Source organism: Botryllus schlosseri, chromosome 5 (assembly GCF_051294905.1).
Source record: "Botryllus schlosseri isolate E-star chromosome 5, Bs_hap1, whole genome shotgun sequence".
In the NCBI taxonomy this organism is placed as follows: domain Eukaryota; kingdom Metazoa; phylum Chordata; class Ascidiacea; order Stolidobranchia; family Styelidae; genus Botryllus; species Botryllus schlosseri.
In genome coordinates this window covers 9,603,243-9,625,633 of record NC_137240.1, presented here as the reverse complement: position 1 = coordinate 9,625,633, position 22,391 = coordinate 9,603,243, and the positions used below count along the sequence as shown (strand labels likewise).

General features: G+C 40.9%; 1 protein-coding gene across 1 annotated transcript; it reads right to left on the bottom strand.

Moving 5' to 3' along the window:
* Window positions 1-5,197: 5,197 nt before the first annotated feature.
* Window positions 5,198-21,611, bottom strand: LOC145439679 (sulfoquinovosidase-like). The gene is made up of 20 exons (XM_080317219.1): window positions 21,416-21,611; window positions 20,196-20,330; window positions 19,774-19,900; window positions 18,086-18,209; window positions 17,860-18,022; window positions 17,704-17,792; window positions 17,183-17,279; window positions 16,924-17,045; window positions 16,722-16,827; window positions 16,584-16,619; window positions 16,396-16,523; window positions 15,681-15,775; window positions 15,157-15,298; window positions 12,299-12,453; window positions 11,571-11,702; window positions 11,306-11,514; window positions 10,803-10,987; window positions 9,221-9,377; window positions 6,155-6,320; window positions 5,198-5,519 (listed from the first exon to the last, which is right to left on the bottom strand). The coding sequence occupies exons 1-20, from the start codon at window positions 21,533-21,535 to the stop codon at window positions 5,332-5,334; spliced, it is 2,676 nt and encodes an 891-aa protein (XP_080173345.1). The 5' UTR covers window positions 21,536-21,611; the 3' UTR covers window positions 5,198-5,331.
* Between the last annotated feature and the right edge of the window lie 780 nt (window positions 21,612-22,391).

Sequence of the window (22,391 nt, the reverse complement as noted above, 5' to 3'; positions counted from 1 at the left end):
ATCTATGCGTTGGATTCTGACTATGAAATTCGCTTTTCGCTATAAAATCATGATCACGTATCAGCAAACGGTATATAACTAAGTGACGCCTATACAAGCCAACAGAGACAGATGGATTTATCCATGTGGGTAGCATTGGAAGTCGCCGGTAGTCAATATCATGACGGTCATGAATTGATTTTTACAAGCCTATGCTATTCAAATCACGCTTTTTAACAATGATTTAAGGTACCATGTATTAGCTTTTTGTACCATGTATTAGCTCTCTGTGTATCATTAATTTCGATTTGACTGTTATTGCCATGCGTAGACAGTGGACACTAGACCATTGGTTCTCAACCGGTCCGTGGACATATGAGCATGCGACATTACAGCATGCGAGACTTCGGCATGCGACAATTTGGCATGCGACACATGAGCATGTGGGTTAAACTACGGGTTAGGGGTAGGTTAGGGTTGGATTTATGGTTGGGTTAGGGTTAGGTTTTAGGTTAGGTTAGGCTAGGTTAGGTTAGGTTAGGCTATGTTTCGGGTTAGGGTAAGTTTTAGGGTTATACAGTCACATGCTGAAGTGACGCATGCTGATGTGTTCCATGCTGAACTGTCGTTTTCCATTGTGTCGCATGCTCATATGTCGGGCAACCTTCTCAACCGTCGGTTCGTGTCCTGACATTCCGCCAAATTATACATCTCAATTCCAAATGGCAGAAAGTTGGACAACTGTCCACTAGATGGAGAAATAAGACATCAGATTTTAAATTGATCGGGTAGTTTGCAACGTATTTTTCTGCGTGGTGCCGTAATAGAGAGTTCATGGATGTAGTTGTAGGCCTATACGTCACAATGGTGCAAGCGTTATACGAAAATCTTTAAAAGTAGCTCACAATTCGTTTTGAACAAGTTTCATGTGAAAACTACGGAGACTTGTAAACAGTCTTCGTTAAATTCTGACTGTGCAATTAACCGACACCTGACAATATTATAGAGGTTATAGCAAACAGCATTTCTTGTAAAGTAAACCGAACAATCACATTCGTTAGCGTCTTTAACAGGACTTCGCGAGGTTCGCAAGCTTCGCTTGCAGAAACCTCAATAGATCCCGTCAAGCACAAATAGATTACAGCACTCGTGGTGACTATCCGTGCTCCGCTGTTATGGTGTCTACTTGCATTTGCGGCGATCGAAAGCGCAGCCGTGTGATTATAGCGATAAATGCAACTGTGGCGTCACAAAACGTATTTGTCAACCACGGATCCTTCTGGCAAGTTTTGAGAAAACACAATGCGAACGCTAATAATATAGAATTCGTTAAAACAAACCAACAGAAAAACTCAAATGCTATATTTTGCAATTTCTGCGTTACAGACACGATGTAATATTAATTCGAAAATGGACAAATATGATCATTCCATGGCTTTACTTCGACCGAATGAAAATTTGCTAGATTTGCATTTCGCGATTAAACAGCCACCTGTTGGGCATCGCATTTTAATTTCGGTGATAATCAACTAACTGGGCGGCAATTTGTTTGCGACGCCGCCGGGGAATCGGATGCCAATTAATCAAATTACTTCATTTCATTAAGGCTACGAATAATTCATGAAGGCCATTTTCACACTATTACTTTATTCTTTACGTGTCTACATCGACCGATGAGCTTATTTCTAGCAAACGTAATATCGGTGCAGATATGTAAAGTTCAAGTTGAAGAGAGGATTCAGATTCAAAGGTGGTGACTGGTCAGCAACGAATGAGTCTATTACATTGAATAGAAAGAACTTGCGGATCGCCTGACATTATTGTTATCAGTACAGTCTACAACATTTAGCCTCCTATATCACGACAACAACATATGAGCTTAGTAATTGCATTCCATTGACTTTTTCTCATTCGTAAAGCCAGAGACATCAATCAAATTAGCGAATACTTTGCCTGACACTGTTCAAATTCCAAATGTCTCAAGAATGAACCTTAAACAATAATAAATGCCCGATGCACATCGTTACTAGCGATTTGAGCGGTTATACATACAGGAAAAAAGTCAAGAGCCCTGATTTGATGTATAGAATTTGCAATGCGACTCGCTAAATTAGACAAGAAATGCCATTGCCTGCACTGACTTATCGCAATTAGAGCTGTACTGCATCCTGTCAGCGTTCTGTTATCCAGCCATCATCTATTTCCAGCACGAATAGATTACACTTTTGACACTTCGAGAAACATTTACACCGGAACCTGGCGCGAAATGACGCTACTTTCCGTTTCATATTTGCCGACTTGCGGCTGCTTGACATCAGTAATCAATTCTCTCTACTCTTTCGCGATCGGTTCATACGCGTCGCAGGAAATGACAGTCACACCGCACTTGCGATCATTTCCAATCAAGTAGGCCTATTTCCTGGTATCTGCTACTATTTCTGTCCTACACCTGCATCTATACATCATTGTTGAATCTTGATAGTAAGGCATTGGCACGCTGCTTGCTTTTTGTGCTGCTGAGTGAATCACTCCGGGAGTTATGTCGTTTACAGGAGGCGGCTCCGCACGATTATCTCTACACGCACCAAAGCGATCAAACCATTACAATTATGTATTGTTTGGAATCCTGCCGCGGTATCAGGACCAAAGTCCACCACCTTTACCAAATGTTTGATTTTATAACCGGTTATTTTTGTAACAATTAATACATAGTACCAGGGCATATTATGGTATGGTATGGTATGGAAGTATGGTACGGTATGGATCGATATTTTGGTATGGAATATGGAACAATGCAAGTATGGTATGGAATGGAAGAATAGGAAAATTAGGTACTTGACTTGATTGCTGAATGGATAAATTATTTGCCCATGTATACAAGGTATAAATCGTATTTAATGAATGTATTTTATCGACAGCAATGTCACTTCAAAGCCATTTCTCGCCGATAATGACTATACAATGTTGATTTGAGAATAGCATTGTCATACAGGCGCCGCCGTGTCTGCTTCTCTCTGATCAACTAACTCACGGTGCAATCCTTAATTCAGATTTCAAAGCGTTTGATAAGCCCAGTACCCAAATTTTACCAAGAATCAATTCATTAGGGTTGAGCACATCGTAAATGCCGATAATGCAAGTCTTCTCGCTTCAACGAACTTACGCGTAAGCTCCACTCTCGCACGCAGCACAGTGCGCACACCTATATAATAACATAGTCACTAAAATTTGACGTTTAGGCAAGTAGGGGGGAATCTCGGCAGACTGGGGCCGCGGCCCACTTTATTATGTAAGACGGGAAACTGTCCGCGGCCGGAAAAAATCTTGTTGCGGGCCGTATGTTGCCAGTCCCTTTTATGGACAGTCCTAGATAACAATCTGCTGACTATCTCATTTTGCTCGCGGAAGCTGTAGAGTAGACTTACACGGCACCTCACCACCGTGAACTAAACCTCACCAAAACAGACTCTGTAAAACTATTACTAGGAATTAGATTCGCATTAGATTCGTTACTTTAAGCAATAATGACATCCGAAATATCAATAATATAGGTGCTATAAAAGGTACTATACTTATGATATTGAAGTATTTGAAAGTATGTAATATGTATCAAGTATGGTATGGAACAATGTTGGTATGGTATGGAAAATTGCAAGTATGGTATGGAGAGAGTAAGGCAAGTATGGAGTATGGAAAATTCTCGTTCCATACCATACCATACCATGCCCTGCATAGTACTCAAGGCAACGAATTAGCAAAAGGAAACGCGCAATAAATATGGAAGGACACGAAGCGTGGAATTGGGCTCTGCTGGATATCTGAGTGTCTTCGAATATGACCTGTCGAGTGTCCAACTTGAAGTCTAAATTCAATCAAGCATATACTTTGGTGAATCACTACCTCACCGGCAATGTCTAATACAGAAAGGAGCATACATAGACACCAGACAGCAATGCAAAATGCTGTGTTCAAATTGGGATTGTGATGTCACGACTCACGAGACATCATATAGCGAACCTTTTGCAAGTTAGCATCATTTCATACCCAGTGGTTGCGAGTCCTTCCTTCCTTTTAATTGCGTTACAATTCTAGCGGCATCTTTAATCGATAAAAATGGTAATAAATGACACTGATACTGATAATAATCTCATCGTCGTCGATATTGTGTGAAATCAATGTTGTCGATTGCGTAAAATACATAGGAGTGCTTCACGTTCGGTCCAGACCTGGTAACTTCTATTCAGGTAGACATGATATTCTTTGCGCCAAGATCTATTTAAAGAGTTTACGATACACTTAGGCAGACACAAAAATAAATGATCATTAGGCACGCATGCACGGTGTTTTTCATAGATCTTGCAATTTATTTATTATATCTGATTAACATGCCAATATTCCTCAACCACATAATCCCAACTAAAATTAATTTGACAGCTCATTCTCTGAACCTATCATTTACTATGCGCAATGGTTTCGCATTTTACTATACAACGAAATTTCCTGTTTCGTTAGAGTGCACCTATAGGTAGGCTAATTCTACTACCTGGCAACGCGGATAAGATCCGTCTGTATCAAAGTGAAAACCGAAGTCGTGCAGGTCCTTACGTAATTTCCGGTATCCAAGGTCTGTCAATAACCAGATATTCAACAACGATTGTCAGATACGACAAGCCACAACTGCACGTTTGGCTGCAATCCGCCAACTCGTCACTACGAGCAGAAGCAAATCAAGAGTACACCTCATCTCATGTTCGAACGGGCGGCACAGTAAAATCTATTGCTTAAGTCTGACTCATCGCTGGCTTGTGCCTTGCATGCACTCGACTGAGGCATGCAGGTGACGTCGTCGAAGCACTTCCTGAGATAATTCAGAAGTAACTCGCTAGTTAACTAACGTTGCTCACTGCTAAACGTCGCTTGTACGCGCGTTTGGCAGAAACTGGCGCGAGTCCGATAATTTAAAAAGACAACTCAGGGTAATCATTCTTTTTTAATGTGTGTAATAAATGGCTACGGCAGGGGTTCTCAAACCTGGGGATACGCGTACCGCCAGGTGTAAGTGAGAGAATTTTCGGGGGTACGCGAGCAAAGTTAATTTCTGGCACTGTGACCATTTCCTGTAACAGCAACTTTTGAAATTATTATCCGAATACCCCCCCCCCCCCCTTCTTCATTGTACTAACCATCCCAAATTGTGCAAAGTCCGCTCACTATGCGCTTAGAGACATCTTCTTGCTATTTTATTGGGCGGTGTAATGTACTTTTCAAAATTCATGGATCAATGTATTTTTTTAGTATTACCCTTCGGAATTAACGCAGTTTGTCAACAGGGCATTACAGATCGGCGGTCTGTTAAACATAATCCAGGGGCATCACGTCGAACACGTCGGGTCCCATTTTGAGCCAGAGCGTATTCATGTCAGAATCGAAGTACCATTCCGATACGGACGGGTCGTCGACGCGCGACAGTAAATTCTCAACGCTACCAGCGTTGGCAAGCTTTTTGTCGGTGAGGTTGTATCGGACTCCGGCTGGTACAGCTGTGAAATGATATTATGGTTGGTTACTTGCAGCGCCTGCACGCACGCAGAAGCAGAACACTAATATTTGAACGGCAGTGCTGCATCGTTGCTTGATAAACAGTAGCGGTCGAATGATGGTTAAACTTCGCAAAGACAATGATACATCAACATGTAAACTGGGCTGTAAAAATAATCTTTATTCGGCCCAAATAGTGTTTGTTTCGAGATATACCGAAACACTTTTAGGCAGTTGCGTTGCGTGACGATTTTCTTTTGAAATGACCCGGGTAAAGTACCCGAAAGTTCGGATTTAAATTGCCACCAAATGAGTCCCAACTTCCATTAAATTTTGCGTATGACGGTACGATCACAGACAGACCACATCGTATTTAGTAGAAAATAGTGTGTTTGAAAGTGGTAAATGAAGTTTTCAGGGGACATCTATTTTCAGTGGAAGTTCAAAATTGCCGCATGACTTATGTTTGTTAAAACAACTTGCATCCTTCATCTCATTGAAGTAATAATGAGATTCGTTTAAACACGCACCGCTGTACCAGTAAGTTCGGTGAACTTTCGTTATCTTACAAACACACACTCGGCTATGTTTCCTTATTTACTTGTTTGTCTCTGAAGGGGCAATTGGTCATACTTACACAGCCATGGCCCTGCAATCTGAACGACATGTGTGATGTTCTTCGGCGTATGCCAGGCTAAGAACTCGCAAATCACCCCGGGCATTTTTCCGAAGTAGAGCACGTATTCGGATCCGTCGTACAGACCTCCTTCAGCCACCCAATCGTTACCTCTCAGCGGCCAAGCCTATATTCAAATACGCAATGACAGATGTAAATCTTCTCTGTTTCATCTTCACTTCGTAGTACATGCGAGTTATATAAGAAAAGAAAGATCTGAAAATTACTCAAGTAAGTAGTTCTAAAATGCTGTTGTTGTTTGTGGTATTCTTGGTGTTTGTCGACTGCTATGGTCATTTACACCAGGTCAATTTTCTTTCTTTATAATCCGTAGATGCCAACTTGTAGCACGGCCCACTTCTAGGCTTTCATATGGCACCGCTTACACGGATGAGATTGCGAGGACGAGCCTATAGGTAAACCTCCAACACTAAGGTGGGAATTCTGAAGTCGACCTCAGTCAGACTCGAACCAGCAATCGACTGGGTTTCAGCTGTGGATAATACCACTTCTAGGGATGGTGTGAACGTGAGGTTCACGTTCGCGTTCTGTGTGAACTTAAAATATTTAGAGGTTCACGTTCACAAACGAACCTTGGTAGGTTCTGCACTGTGAACCTTTTTCATATATTACAGTTTTCACTTCATTATAACATCTTTGATTGAGATTTATTGCATTTCAACTGCGGGCCACTATATGCATGGCGCTGTCAGCATACAAAATCAACACTAAACGAGCGTGGACCTTGACAATCTCAAAAATTTTACTCGCTTTGTTACAAAAGTTTGCTCGAATATCTAGCGACTCTCTGCTGTGAGCTTGACCCGTAATCACACTACATCAAGAACGAAATACACTACATGTAGGTAGTCAACCAATAAATGAAATTGACATCGTTGTCTGATGTAAAAAATCTAGCAGGCGAGCGGAGTGAATCTTGATTTCATATGTTTATTGTACACAGCTACTGCTGTGTAACTTGTTAATGGGGTAATATCGGTAGCAAATTTAAAAACCCGTTTTACACTCTGTTTAATATCAACGTAGCAATTAGGGATGGTGTGAACGTGAGGTTCACGTTCGCGTTCTGTGTGTGAACCTCAGAAATTTAAAGGTTCACGTTCACAAACGAACCTTGGTAGGTTCTGCACTGTGAATCTTTTTCATATATCACAATTTTCACTTCATTATAACATCTTTGGTTGCATTCTATTGCATTTCAACTACAGGCCACTCTATGCAATGGCAATGGCAGCATAAAAAAATCAACACCAAACGAGCATGCACCTTGACAATCTCAAACAATTCCTTTGCTTTGTTACAAAATTTGCTCGAAATATCCAGCTTACCGTTTGTAAATATTTATTGACTCTCGGCTGAGAGCTTGACCCGCAATCACACAACTTCAAGAGCGAAATACACTACATGAGGTATTCAGCGATACTTATCCAACCAATCAATGAGATTGATATCGTTATCTGATGTAAAAAATGTAGCAGGCGTACCGGGTAAGTCTTGACTTCATATGTTTATCGTATCATAAAAACCAAATCCGTGCTCTTGGGGTGTTGGCTACTGCTGTATAACTTGTTATCGGGGTAATATCGGTACCAAGTATAAACCCGTTTTACACTCTGCTCACTATGAACGTAGCAATACTCAGACGCCGAATATATTATCCGGTCTGGCCTAGACCGTTAAGGCGTAAGCTTATATATTCCCTTGCAAGTACTCGTCGAAATTGTTGGCAAAGCGACGGAAGATAGTGATTTTATAGGACTGTTATATCATTTGATTGCCCCAGTTAATTGATTTGGCGACGATTAAAACGTCAATATGACTTCAGCATTGTGGCATTATGTGGCCCGAGTCGTCGCCAGGTATCGTGTACATTATTATTAGGCTATCACTTCACTGAAATGTAGGATTGGAATAAGCAAAATGACGTCACGTGACGTCATGAGGTCCACGTTCGCGTTCACACAGAACATTTCAAAAAGGTTCGCGTTCACACGAACCTGAACCTTTCAGAGGCCCACACCATCCCTAGTAGCAATACTCAGACGCCGAATACTTTGTGGGGTCTGGCCTATAGACCGTTCAGGCGTAAGCTTATATTCCCTTGCAAATTCTCGCGAAATTGTTGGCAAAGCGACGGAAGATATTGATTTTATGGGATTAATTATTATATCATTTCATTGCCCCAGTTGATACTTTTTGCGACGCTTAAAACGTTAATATGTAGGCCTACTTCAGCATTGTGACATTAGGTGGCCCGAGTCTTCGCTAGGTATCGTGTACATTAATATAGGCTATCACTTCACTGAAATATTGGGTCGAAACTAGGAATATGACGTCACGAGGTTCACGTTCGCGTTCACACAGAACCTTTCAAAAAGGTTCGCGTTCACACGAACCTGAACCTTTCAGAGGTTCACACCATCCCTAACCACTACGCTATCTTGCCACCAGTTTTAAAAAGTAGATTTGGTCGAAGGATCGCATGCTATCACTAGTCAATCGGAGATTACCGCAGTCGAAATTAGTAGATGTATTCTCGAGATAAACGCAAAATGACTAATGACAGAACAAATAGGTGCAATTTCGAAAATATATTCAGTTACCGTGATACAGGAGCTTTTTCCACAGTTCTCATGACACTTTCACTGATAAAAGTGACGCAACTATATCTCTGAACTATTTACTAGTTTACACAATTGAAATGTGCAAAAAGTGAGTAGTTCTTCCTCAAAATAGTTAGGTGTACGTGGGAAAAGTCTGAAAACCTATTTGATAACTTGAAAAAAGTGGAAGTATTTCATTACTTGCGACCTCTGGTATGATGTGAGGCTCAAACGGAAATAAAAATGATTGATGAAGTTATTGATGCTTTTTCTTGAAGCATGAGTAGCGGCAGGCTTAAACCCGCTGTACAAAGCATCACTATTTTACAGGTGAATGATACAAGATCGTCGTCGGATCGATGCTCGAATCATGAAGTAAAATCACAACAACCATTCACCTCACCCAAACGTATCTGATGTGGTCCATCGATTGAAACGAGCGGACGGAAGTATTCGAGGCGGCGCTCAGTGTTTGTACCCTTGGATCTGTCGTCACTATGATGTCGCCGGCCCTCACGAATACCGGTACGACGTCGACTGGCGCATCAATGTCTACAGTACTGAAATGATTCGGAATTTCGATGTTGTTCCAATCAGACCCACGCATACCGCATAGGCCTTATAAGCCCGCTACACCGACAATCTAGATTTCTATTACATTCTAGTACACTTCTTAATCAACGTAATTGTAATAGCGACTGCCAGCAATTAGCCATAACTTTGCGATAGATTTAAGTCGAAGTTCTAGCCACCGATGTAGGCTACATACAGGACCGTAACTGCCGCACCCCAAACCCCCCAATTGGGGGGTTTGGGCTCGAAGAGGGCCCAAAATTATTTCGTGAATTAGCATAAGTTATAGAGTATTTTTTCAAAATTTATGCAACTTTTTCATATTTTTTTCGCGCTGCGCGCGATTTCAAGTTGACAGATGTCTTCATTATTTGGTACTCTTTCCCCAAGAAAAACACGCAAGATTTATAGACATGGACATACCGGCGTTGGCCATTACCGCACCACGACGTACCAAGACATATCACGATTTAGGACATATTACATATGCGACTCCAAGAAGTGTGCCAGAACGATCGGCAGCGCGAAAACCTTGGCCGAAAAGGACTGCCCTTACGCTGACCGAAAACTTCGTAATATATACAATATAATTATGAGTTTAATTGTCCATAGGCGCCTAAATGACTGGCGCCGAATGTTCCTGTCTTGGCAATCTGCGAACCTCAGAAGACGAATAGGCATACCATCCCGCCGGGAAAAATTATATGCCAGTGAAGAAATACCAGTTTGAAAGTTTAGTACGTTTGGGGAATTCTATATTTTTTTGATTTAGCAGACAGGAGGTCACTAAATGACATCATATGCAACGAAGTCATAACAACGGGTCCGCCCGCCCGAAGATTTGTGATTATTATTTACGGGCCCTACAGTTTCCAAGATACCTCACTCAGCTCTACCGGTAAATCTGATAACGTGAGCAGAGAGGACAAGAAATTGATAGCAATATATATACAATTCCCGATCATGTTGCCCGATTCAATCATGAATTACTAAAATTTTTCGCGCGTCTTGTCGAGAATAGCAGACTCACTAAACAGCCCCCCAATGTAGATTACAAGTAGCGTCAAAGAGCGGACAGCCTAAGGGGGGTCTGGGGAGCGAAGCCCCCCAGAAGTTCGGTTTATCACCATATGGGGGCCCAAGACCAACGTTTTTTTGGGGGGGACCTCACGAAGTGCTGTTACGGCCCTGGCTACATACTATATATTATCACCACGGACCATTGCTCAGGATATGGCTCTGACACCAGCGAATACCGCTCTCAGAACCGTCAGTTGGAGTATTATATCATTATATTATTCAAAACTGCACCTTTAGGGATACATGCTTTGCGCCATCCGTACGGTGCATGCATATGAAAATCAGAAATTACGTATTCTGCTTTGATGACATAATGCCCCTGAATAGCTTACGTTCCTCCTTGTAAATATCCCGTGAATCCAATTCGAAAGCTTCCATCCTTCTCGATATATTTACTATTAGCGTTGAAATCAATCCACAAATTCGATAGGTCCTCAATATTTGGCAGATACACTGACCATTTAGTAGCACCCTCGGCTACAACAGGCGCGACCAAGATGGAGTCTCCAAACATAAACTATGCGAAGAGAAATAATATTTAACACATAACATAAATCAATGTTTCTATAGGCCTGTAGTCGAATGCAAAACGCTGTGCGTAAAGACGATACAGTCTCCAGCATTCAAATGCAAACCATGCATGCCCCGTGATGCTTAATAACAGGTAGGATATAGCCCATATACCGATTGCTTGGCATATATTAGCACCCAGTTAGTAGTAGTGAAACTTTGCGAGGACAATATGTTTCGGAAAACGAATGACGGTAATGAGGCTTAGGCCGCTTAGCTGGATTTGAATGAAATTTCTGTATCGTTTAGAGGTGGTGTTAATCACCTGATAGTCTTGTTTCACGGCTTCGTGGTCTCCCTCGTAAGATAAGACGTGATGTCTCATGATTGGTATGCCCGAATCTCTAGCCTGGTGCGCCGCGTTGTAAGCGTACAGCGAAAGCTGGGTCCGCAGTTTCGCGAATTTCCTCCATATTCGCGTTCCTTCGGCGGTGTCGAAGATGTGCGTCTTGTCTCCTATACCTCTACCTCCACCTAGAGATTAACTGCGTAAGACGAGATGAGAAAAACTTTGCATGACTTCTCTCGACCCTGTTCGTGCATGAATCCACTGAAACAGCCTAATTGAGTCCACCGCGCCCATAATTCCATGCTGGGAGCAGGACCGGTCCACCATTCGAAGCCGCCGATATCTGATCCCGAAAATGGCATCCCGGATATGCCTGTAAGATCATTGTAAGTCAGAATATTCCGCTTTACCTAATGCCTATATTATCATGAGTGGTATAATTGCAACATTTGTCTGTATACCATATTACTATCAGAGGTCTTAAAAGTAGTCAGTGTTGTTACTCAAGTAGAACTAAAGGTAATTCCGTCAATTTCTACTCAGTTTTAAAAAGGTAAGAAAAGTACTCAGGTACGTCACCACATTGTATAAAAATTAGATTAGGTTGACGGGTTGCATACTTTCGAAATCGCGCGGTTTCTATTCGCGACCAAAGCAAAATCACTAATGACACCACATGTGCTATTTCCGAAAATATTAATTCAGTTACCTCGATATAGGGACTCTTTCCTCCCGCAGTCACGACAATTTCACCCTTAAACGGGATGAAAAATTATCTCAAAACTACTCAATACTTTATCAAATCTAGAGTGTAAACAGTAAGTAGTGTGACAGGAAGGAAGTGGTCTACAGACATAAGCCAATTGACTAGGACACGTAGACAAAACTTAGTTGAGTACTCAATAAATGTACTACCACTTCGTTACTGACCAGCTTTGGTTACCACTCTACCATTTGTTTGTGGCCTACCTAAGTTCAATGAAGCCTGTAACTGTGCAGGTAGGCCGCTAGCTTTGTTCCAATCAGCTGAAGGATCTCCGGTCCAATGCGCCCATGTGTACTTTTGAGAACCGAGATAACCGGACCTCACATAGAAAACGTAATCCGGGGCGTACTTGGATGACCTGAAGTATAGGAATATAAATACTTCACGATGTATCCGAAGGGGAAGATGGGGCACAGTGGGCGAATAACGCACTCTTAGTCATAATTATATTTCGAATCAACAAATACGAATGAACTTTAGCAAAACAATGGATGAACAGAAAACATATACTTCCAATGAAAAATGGTCTGAAAATGCGAAGAAATAACGAAATCACAGCCACTTGTAAAACGTACCTTTTTTGCTCAGTTGTGCCCCATAGGCGGGGCACAATAGGACAAGCGGTAGGGAGAATGGGACGTTATTAAAAATTTAAAACCGCATTAGTTAGCAAGAAACTGAGAACTGTTAAAGAAGAGGATGGGTCAGCAGGACTCCAAGACCTATTTTAGTTTGGAAGTTTGGAATCGTAATGAAACCTGCATGAAGTTGTCTGCCGGCTCATCGATCCAAATTGATTATAAGGGGTAGAAAAATAACCTGAATGTCGTCCCTTTATGGCATGACACTTTAAGGGATGCTTTTTTTAAGGACGTGTCGATGACGATCTTGCTTCTACGCACTCCATCATTTGATTTTTTATATATTATGTAAAATCTGCCTTTGGATATCACTGGACCATTGTGTCTCAGCCAAATTGTCTCAATGTGCCCCACCCACTTCGTCAGTGCAAAACTCCCAAAAAAACTTGACAATCGCAATCCTGCGCTTTAATTAGCATACTGGGCGACTGATACCCGCTCTAACTAAGGTGTGTACTAATTTCAAACACAACAAATGAGATATACCCAGCGAAAACCCAATCGAAAGATAACGATGTAAATTTACTCAAGTTAGCAAAATTAAGCAACTCATCATTTTTTCCCTGGCGAAATCAAATCACATCAGGATTACGGCTGATATGACACTACTAAACCATCGAAGCGATGTATATTCTTAGGGGCTTAAAAATATGTACGATGCACCATTGTGTCGCACCTTCCCCTACCTGTCTACCCGGTCCCGTAGACGGACCGAAAACTGTTCCAGCCGGTCGGCCGGATCAACGAGGGTCAATGGCGTTGCGTACCATAGTGAAGTAGTGAGTTATGGTGACGTGTTCAAGTCGGACTGCGTACCAGACAAAATGTCGTCGTGAACAGTATATGTCACCTAGTGTAACCATACGTTCTCCTTTAGGAGGATTTGTTCTCCTTTTTCAGGAAATCGAAAATGTCCTGCAAGTTCGCCCAAATGCCCTCCTTTTAGGCAATTCATCCTTATTTATAGCTCCGACAGCCACGTAATATTACAGGCACAGTTAAAAAACGACATAAATGACGCGAAATCTGAATTTCGCCGGCAGTAACAGCAAGGTTGACTAAAGAAATAATCGGTAATAAAGACCTAATTTACGTTCGAGCGGGTTTTTAGAGATATGAGTTGTAAAAATGCCATTTTTTTAGTCAATACAAAAGTATTTACCGTGAAGTTTTTAAATTGCCAGTTTTCTCATCCGATATCATCAGTTTTGTGATTTGTAACAAGTGTCCTCTTTTCCGGACCTCAAAATATGGTTACCCTAATGTTACCAGACCCTGCTCTATAATATTCCGTTCCTCGATATTTTCAAGAGATGGCGTGAAAATAGAAACTGAGTCGAAAAACTGGCCTGGTGTCAAGATTAACAAGTATTCATTTGAAAATAATTCGTCTTTCAAAGTACATACCTGACGCATTCTAATAAATACTTTAGCAGTGTTGCCAACTCCGGATGGACCAAAATCCTTAAAACTGCATGGTGCTGGAAATCGCCAGCTATATCTCTATATCCCGGAAAATAGTTATAAAAATCGCTGAAAAGCTGTTTTTCGAATCGACTAAATCGACTATGGTTCTTAACCTTTTTCGGCTCGTCGCCCCCTTATCAAGTTCGACGCAAATTTTAGCTCCATATTTTCGGAACCGAAAAAGAAGACATATAAACGGGAAATTTCACACAACTATACTCTGATCGCTGGTGAATTGACCATAAAAAAAGGTCATTTTCTGACATTAATCCCGAAAGACATAATCTGCACGTATAATTGGTGTGAGTGCCTTTTTTTAGTTAACTTTCTATGCAGATCCAGAATAACCCGTTTTTCTTGTGCATTTCGTGCCGATTAGGTAAATACAGCCCCCTACGTACGCTTTCGCCTCCCATTTGCCCCGTTCGTTATTTTCGCCCGCCACCACTGTTTCTAAAAATCGCCCACTGGGGGGCGATAGCGCATACGCTGGGAACCAGTGGACTAAATAGAGAAGAAATATAACACCCCTGACAACCCCATCCAACGTTGATATTGGGCTGAATGCAGTATTTTAACACTTGTTTCATGACATTATACAAATTGAAGATCTTTTTTCCAAGCAACTTTTGATTTCTGGATTGGCTTTTGCAAAAGAATGTTTCGGATCACAGTCATAACGTTTTTGATCACAAAACTATATGAAAGTTTCTCGATATCATAGCGAACTATTATCTTTCTTGTCTTCAGACTAGCGGTAAAATGGTGAAGCCAAGTTTATTCGAGTCTCACTCTCAACACCACGTTCACAATAGCGTCTGATAAATGCAACGCCTACTGTGATTCGACAATGAGCAATCCGCTAGAGGGTAGTGTAGTTCCTGTGCCACATATTTGCATCGTATTGATCGCTGAATTGACATCTACGATCTACCTACCAACATAATACTCACCAGTTTCCGAATCTGCTCACCAAATAGTCGTGACATGTTTTCTGATACTGCAGAGGAAATAAATTGTGCATGTAAAGCCCATTGTGACCTTCGTATGACACGGAATCAGGCGGTGTGTATTCTCCATAGTCGTACATCCAGCCTGAACAGGCAAAGCAGACGTTTCGGTATGATACAGGGGATGAAAAGTTGCGATTTTGACGACCCAAACACTAAAGACGCCGTGGACATGTTTGTAGGCTTGCAGTTAAAACGAAGCGTTGTTCAAACCATACTTTTTAAAAATATGTTTAAGGAAATGTTTTAAAAGAAGCCTTTTAAAAATACGCAAATCCTTCATTTTTCAGAGCCAGTATAAATATGTCAAAATCGCCCAAGTATTCTAAAATGGTCATGTTGCGAAGGCAGGATTTCAACATGCACTAGAACGCAATACGGAAATACGGAAACCAACTGTCTCTAACTACTCCATTTCTAATTAATAATTTGAACTCGAGCGTAAACAGTATTTAAAATTTCCAAACCTCGGAACCCGGCTTTAATTGCACGATCCAACTGCGTCGTGTACCACTTGGCGGCCGCAGGATTCGAGTAATCTACTTGAGACACTTTAAATGCACTGTAACAAAAGTTTTAAGGTTCTCTGACGAATTCGCATTGTGTTGTAAAATTTACTTTCTCCCAACGCACACCAGACAACCCACGAGTCACCGGAAGTGCGTTCACCGATTTGACAAACAACTTTTTACGTGAAATGGTAAACGAATAAGCTCAGTAAATGGTATCCGTTAAATTGTCATCACCAGTGCTTCCAACTATCACATAATACTTATTTCTTAACTTTTACTGACCTTAGTAACACTTACGCTAATCTGCGATTCGTCGGTAGGCCAAATGTGTCATCAAAACAAAAACTGACCACAATACACAATTAAACTGGCTTACAAAATGAACTTGGAATCAACCCGGTGCTAAAAGAACGAAATCACGGAAATAATTTTTCATTCCCTGTAGCCGATGATGACCAAACAGGGCGTGTCATCAAAAAGCATATTTATGAGTTGAGTGTGTGTATTAAACTCCGGGAAACCCCTGGGGTCCCTTGGCTCCTGATAAAATACTTATATGATTGATCAGTTTCATGATGAGTTTCACAGAGGAAGCTCTCCTACCATTAAAAGAAATAGTTCATATTGATAACGATTTATGAAATGCAAGTTAGCTATACTTTTGAATTACCGCGCGCCTTCATAGGAATAATTGTATGGCTTTCCGTCCTTGGTTTTGTAAAAGTAACCCTGTCGAGCGGCGTATTCGTAGGTCTCGTTCCATTCTTGTGAAAGCATCGCGTTGAAATATGCCGTCGACTATGAAATTTTCGTATTTTATTCTTCGTGTCATTGCACCAATGTGAGAACTCTATATACCTTGATACCGAGGTTTAACAGATCTTTATTCAGCTCCTGTAGAAGATAAAACATTCATTACGTATGTAATTTGTGGATGTTTTGTGTATGGTTGGTAAATTGTTAAATTCGATTTGCTCTGCATGGCTTGATACTTACTGTTATTCTGGCTGCGTCTTCTGCTTTAGTGCCATCTCCGTTAGGAAAGTAGTGAACAGTGTTTACGCAATGGGAAAACGGAATATCTTGGTCAAAAAGCATCTGTCTGTAAAACGCAAAATTCATAAGGAATTCTTTGATTCGAGTGGTAAATATATTTGAACAATTTGCAGGCGCATACTGCGTGCAAAGGACGTCTTACTTGGCCCGGTCCAGAGTCGATACTCCTGACTCCTCATCGGCAAGTTGATTCCACGGTCCGAATGCCCATAGCGGAGGGATCAAGGATTTGCCATTCTTTCGTGACATGGCCGTAAAGGTATCCTGAAATACTTGTCAGTATATATTTACGCTTATGATACAGCGACTGATAACCTAATGGTCCAATGTATCGATGAGGGTCAGCACATCTACCTATACCTATATCAGTGTATTCGTTATTGGTACCACATTTCCAATACCTTAATAGAATTTTTGCAGAAGATCGTAAGGTTCATATAATGCGTTTCCGCCATGATGTGCATGTGCTTGTTGGACGTTTTTGAATCGAACACGCTCCTGCGATAAAGAGAGAAAATGACCAACCAACGAGACACCAATACCCGAATCTCTACATAACAAAGGGATGATATCTTTGTACACTTCAATAAGGAAATCCAATAAGGTCAAAGTCAATTGTTACATGTCCTGAAAACTATTACACTCTGCTTTCAGTACTTAATCGTCAGAATATTATGAGGTATACGGTCAGCCTTTGAGCAATTGCTCATGCACATATGTAGTCTATGCCTTATCTAGTTCTACTTTCCTGAAGTTGCCTGCTATTACTAAATACTTACATTTTCGCCAACCTATGTCGAAAGGCTTAGCATGAGCAACCAAGAAGGATAAATAATAATATGCGAATTGTAAATTTCGAAAATTTAGGCTTTGTCCCCGTTAATTTTGAGTAGGCCGAATTGAATATCTGTTCAGAGTTCACCTGTGAAACATATCGAGCTGCATTCCGTAACCTTTGGATGATATAAAAAGAGGCATGGGAACGTACGTAGAACGCTCCCCTTTTGGCACCTGTACATTTGGCGGAGTTCTAGCTCAGCTTTGTTAACACAACAGTAAGTACTTCAACGATACTCACGCGTATTTTACCGGTAGGGTCGAATTTTCCGAGCCCCCATCCCCCATCCTCGAGCCAGGAACCGACTTTGTGACCCCGCTGGTTCGCTCCCGTGAACCGCTCTCCAAATCCGTAAAACGCTTCGTCGGCGTCTGGCGTTAGATAACCCCAACCTATGCGATTGCTGAAACGTCAAGGTGGTTTGTCATTGGCAGAATTATCCTGATTTTGATTTTGGCGCGTGTACTTCTCTCCGGGATTTTGTAATTCAGTGCGGATCGAAACCTGTCTCTCATCAAAGTTCTCGAATGTCACGAGTAGCTTTCCATTGGACGATGTCTCGACTTCGATGGTTGCAGATACTGGGGCTCCTGTAGAGATATATACTCCAGATGTTGGCTACAGACACGGTACATGTATACACTGCACAATAAATAACGAGTACATTGTACGTACGTTGTGCACTACAGCCTTAAGTCTAAACAAACTTGATTACTTTTCAAACTATTCCTATATTAAAAATACTTGTAGCTCATTAGGGCCAAGGTGGGTGTCCGATTCCATAGACAACTCCTAGTCGCTTCGACATCTTCCTTTCTTTTCATTGTATCGCATTTTTGTGGTGTATTGAACTGATAAAATTGCTAATAAACCAATGATGATGATGAACCTCTGCAAGGTTCAGGTTCGTGTGAACGCGAACCTTTTTGAAAGGTTCTGTGAGAACGCAAATAACGAAACCTCATGATGTCACGTGACGTTATATTACTAATTTCAACCCTACATTTCAGTGAAGTTATAGCCAATATCGATTTACAGTTGTACACGATACCTAGCGACGACTCGGGCCACATAATTCCACAATGCTGAAGTACATATTGACATTTTAAACGTCGCCAAATGTATCAACTGGGGAAATCAAATGATATCATAATCCCATAAAACAAATATCTTCCGTCGCTTTGCCGACAATTTCGCCGAGGATACTTGCAAGCGAATATAAGGTTAAGCCTTAACGGTCTAGGCCAGACTGAACAATGTATTCGGCGTGTGAATATTGCTACGTTGATATCGAGCAGAGTGTAAAACGGGTTTCTGTACTTGCTACCGATATTACTTTAAAAAGTTGTACACTACAGCAGTAGCCAACACCCCAATCGCACAGATTTGGTTTTTATTACACAATAGACATACGAAATCAAGATCGACTCCGCACGCCTGTTAGATTTTTTACATCAGACAATGATATCAATTTTATTGATTGATTGAATAAGAATCATTCGCTGACTACCTACACGTAGTGTATTCCAATCTTAATGTTGTGTGATTGCGGGTCAAACTCACAGCAGAGAGCCATTAAAACTTCACAAACGGAAAGCTGTATATTTCGAGCAAACTGTTTTAACGAAGCAGGAAAGATTTTTGTGATTGTCAATGTGCATGCTCGTTTATAGCGTTGATTTTGATATGCTGCCAGCGCCAGGCGTAGAGTATCCCGCAGTTGACATGCAAGACATTTCAACCAAAGATATTATAATGAAGAGAAAATTGTAATATATGAAAAGGTTCACAGTGCAGAACCTACCCAGGTTCGTTTGTGAACGTGAACCTCTCAATTTCCGAAGTTCACACACAGAACGCGAACGTGAACCTCACCATCCCAATATGCTTCTGTTTGTTCGCAAATTATAATTTTGTATGGACTGAAATCAATTATATTCTTACTATAATTGACTAGTTTTCTATACTTCCAGTATACATCTGATTGTTTGGGCACCGTATCAGTCTGCTTGATATTGCAATTATGATTCATGATATTTGAATTGCCTTATGGCCTATAAGTAACATCGAAACAGAAGAAAGAATTTTGATCTCAAACCAGATGTGCAATTCGTCTATGTGCAAATGTTCAGTAAAGCCTACAAAAAACATTACCTTTCGGTCCAGGCATTGTGCTTTTTAAGGAGGCGTCTGTAGCATGGTGCCATTCGACTATGCCACCCAAACGCAGCAGGTATCCTTGATATATGTCCAAGTATTTTCCGTCCCATCGCCCGTATCCCTTTCAAACGAATGCTCGTAGCAAATAGATTTACCAAGTATTTACATATTCTCATTTATGGTTACGGTTTGGACGGTGATAAATGAGAAACTATATACCTTTATTCAATTCAATCCAGCATAAAAATATTGGATGGAGTCGAGACGATACTAGACGAAATACTGGGCGAAATCTAATTGTCAAACTTGCTGTAAGGAAATATATATCCAGAAAATTCGAAACTGGATTCGCTGACCTATTGTATTATTTTCCAGCACACGCTAGAATCCAAATAAACGATATATTATACACCAACCAATCGTTTGGAAGATTCTTCAGCCTCTTGTACGTATAACTTTCGGGTTGTGTTGTCGTATATGGCGAGTCTCCACGGATGTCTGTCGACGATTATTGTCAGGTTTCCTCCGTATATGTAAACGTGGTTCGCATCCTGTATTGTACATTGAAAAATCTTTTCAGTGTGTACATTAGGTATATAGCATAATTTTTACGTCGTCGTAGTCATGGGCAGCGCAAATGGGGTCACCTGAACAATAGATTTGATTATACTATAGACATTTTTTCACTACACAATGCATTTGCCACTATCGTGTAAGTAATCTGGTATTGTAAGTCTTCCCACAATGTTTTCCGATATAGTTTCGCTTATCTGTTCCTTATATCTGGACTCCGTGCCGCCTTTTGCGTATTGGAGTTATAATTCTGGCGTGGTATATATATATATTGTGCAATTTCTCGTATCAAACCAGTGTTGTTGAGCCCTTTTGTTTTACAATTCGGTAATTGTTTTTATCCTGGCGACTACTCGGCGTCTATCTAGAAGTCATTGTTTTTTTTAAATTTCATGTCTTCAAGCGTATTTTGTTGATAACCTTAATAACCTACCTAAAAGTATGCACGTCAATTGTTTCGTTTGTAATACAATTTTATATTGTGATGGTTTCGAATTAACGGGGTAAGTGTCGTCGCAGGCGATTTTATTATAATTTCGAGGACAGCAGGCGGCTGACATACGCCAGATTTTTTAGTAATCCATATCATACCGAAGCACGTAGCCGCTGCAGCACATAGATCATAGAGCACATAATATAGGAAGTAGATCATAAAGCACATAATAGATAGTGCTAAATCAGCATCAGGGACATTTTGAAGTGCTATCTTTTTTACATGAAACGCGACATGTTTTGTGCTTCAAACGATGAACAAAATGGAAAGTGTGGTGGTCGACTGAACAGGATTATTGTTTCCTTACGATGATTAGCAAAGTGGAAACGTAAAACCGCATCTATGTGAGTGAGTTGTGACATGCCAACGTGTAGTTGACGATATATGGTTTACATATTATTTCAACTTGAATGCTTTGATCGACACTTGATGATGCCTCGAAGTAGCATGTAGTGGGTGGTCATGAAATACCCAATAAATGATTTGACTTCATTTCATTCAACATTTCTATAAGCCGTCGACCAAAGTAATTATTACCATTTAGCAATTAGGAGACCGTAATGTACTCACCTGTCTTGCTTCAATGTAATGGATAATGTCGTGCTGAGGTGGTGTCTGTGCTGCCCATGTTGCGCATATCATTACAGAAAGAAGTACAACGACCTCTAAAAACGTAATCGGTCTAACCATCCTCGAATGCAATTACATTACAGTATGCTCAACCGCAATGCAATGTTCATAATAATGCTTGTGACTCTTGTGCAGGTGTCAAATATTTGTATTGCATGACGCCGCCCGTATCGAGCAATTTATATTTACTATGACTCGGAACACAATGCACAATGATGACTGCACAGTGGACATGAACAAGAAGTGGGCTGAGAGAAACTCATGCTTAGACACGGTTATACCATACTAGTTAAAGGGATACAATATGCCATTAAGCCCTCATTTACGAGGACCTGTCATATTTTTCAATAAAACTTAAAAATATATCCGAGAACGTTTATGTGTCCTCTTCTTTCGCAATTAGTCCTCTCTTTTCGTTTTGAGAGTAAGACGATTATACAGAGACGACTTAAAAAGGTCAAATCGCCACAAACTACACGTGTAAGTCGGCTCTTTCTGGAACTGCCGTGGAGGTTGACTAAAAAAAGGTCAAAAGAACGGGAACTGTCCGTGGAAACCCAGCTTTTATTTTATCTCAATATTTCTCCTATTGTAGTCTGAAAAAAGTGTGCTATTTTCGGAACTTAAAATATGGTAACCCTAATAGCATTTTTGTAATGTTACAATTGAAATTGTATTGAATCGGAATCCGTTGGACGCGTTGGTATAATTTTGGCCGGGAATACACATACATGTCGTATTGGCAAAACAGTGTTCCTCATCCGATTAGTACATCGTATAGATGTCACGAGAGTGGTACCAAGATTCCGTCGATGTTCCTTATTTTGCGCGAAACCAGTGTTCTGAACTTCCGTACAAGGGTGGTGAACAATGAACATTTCCATTCGGTGGGCGTGATAGGGATGGATAATGGATA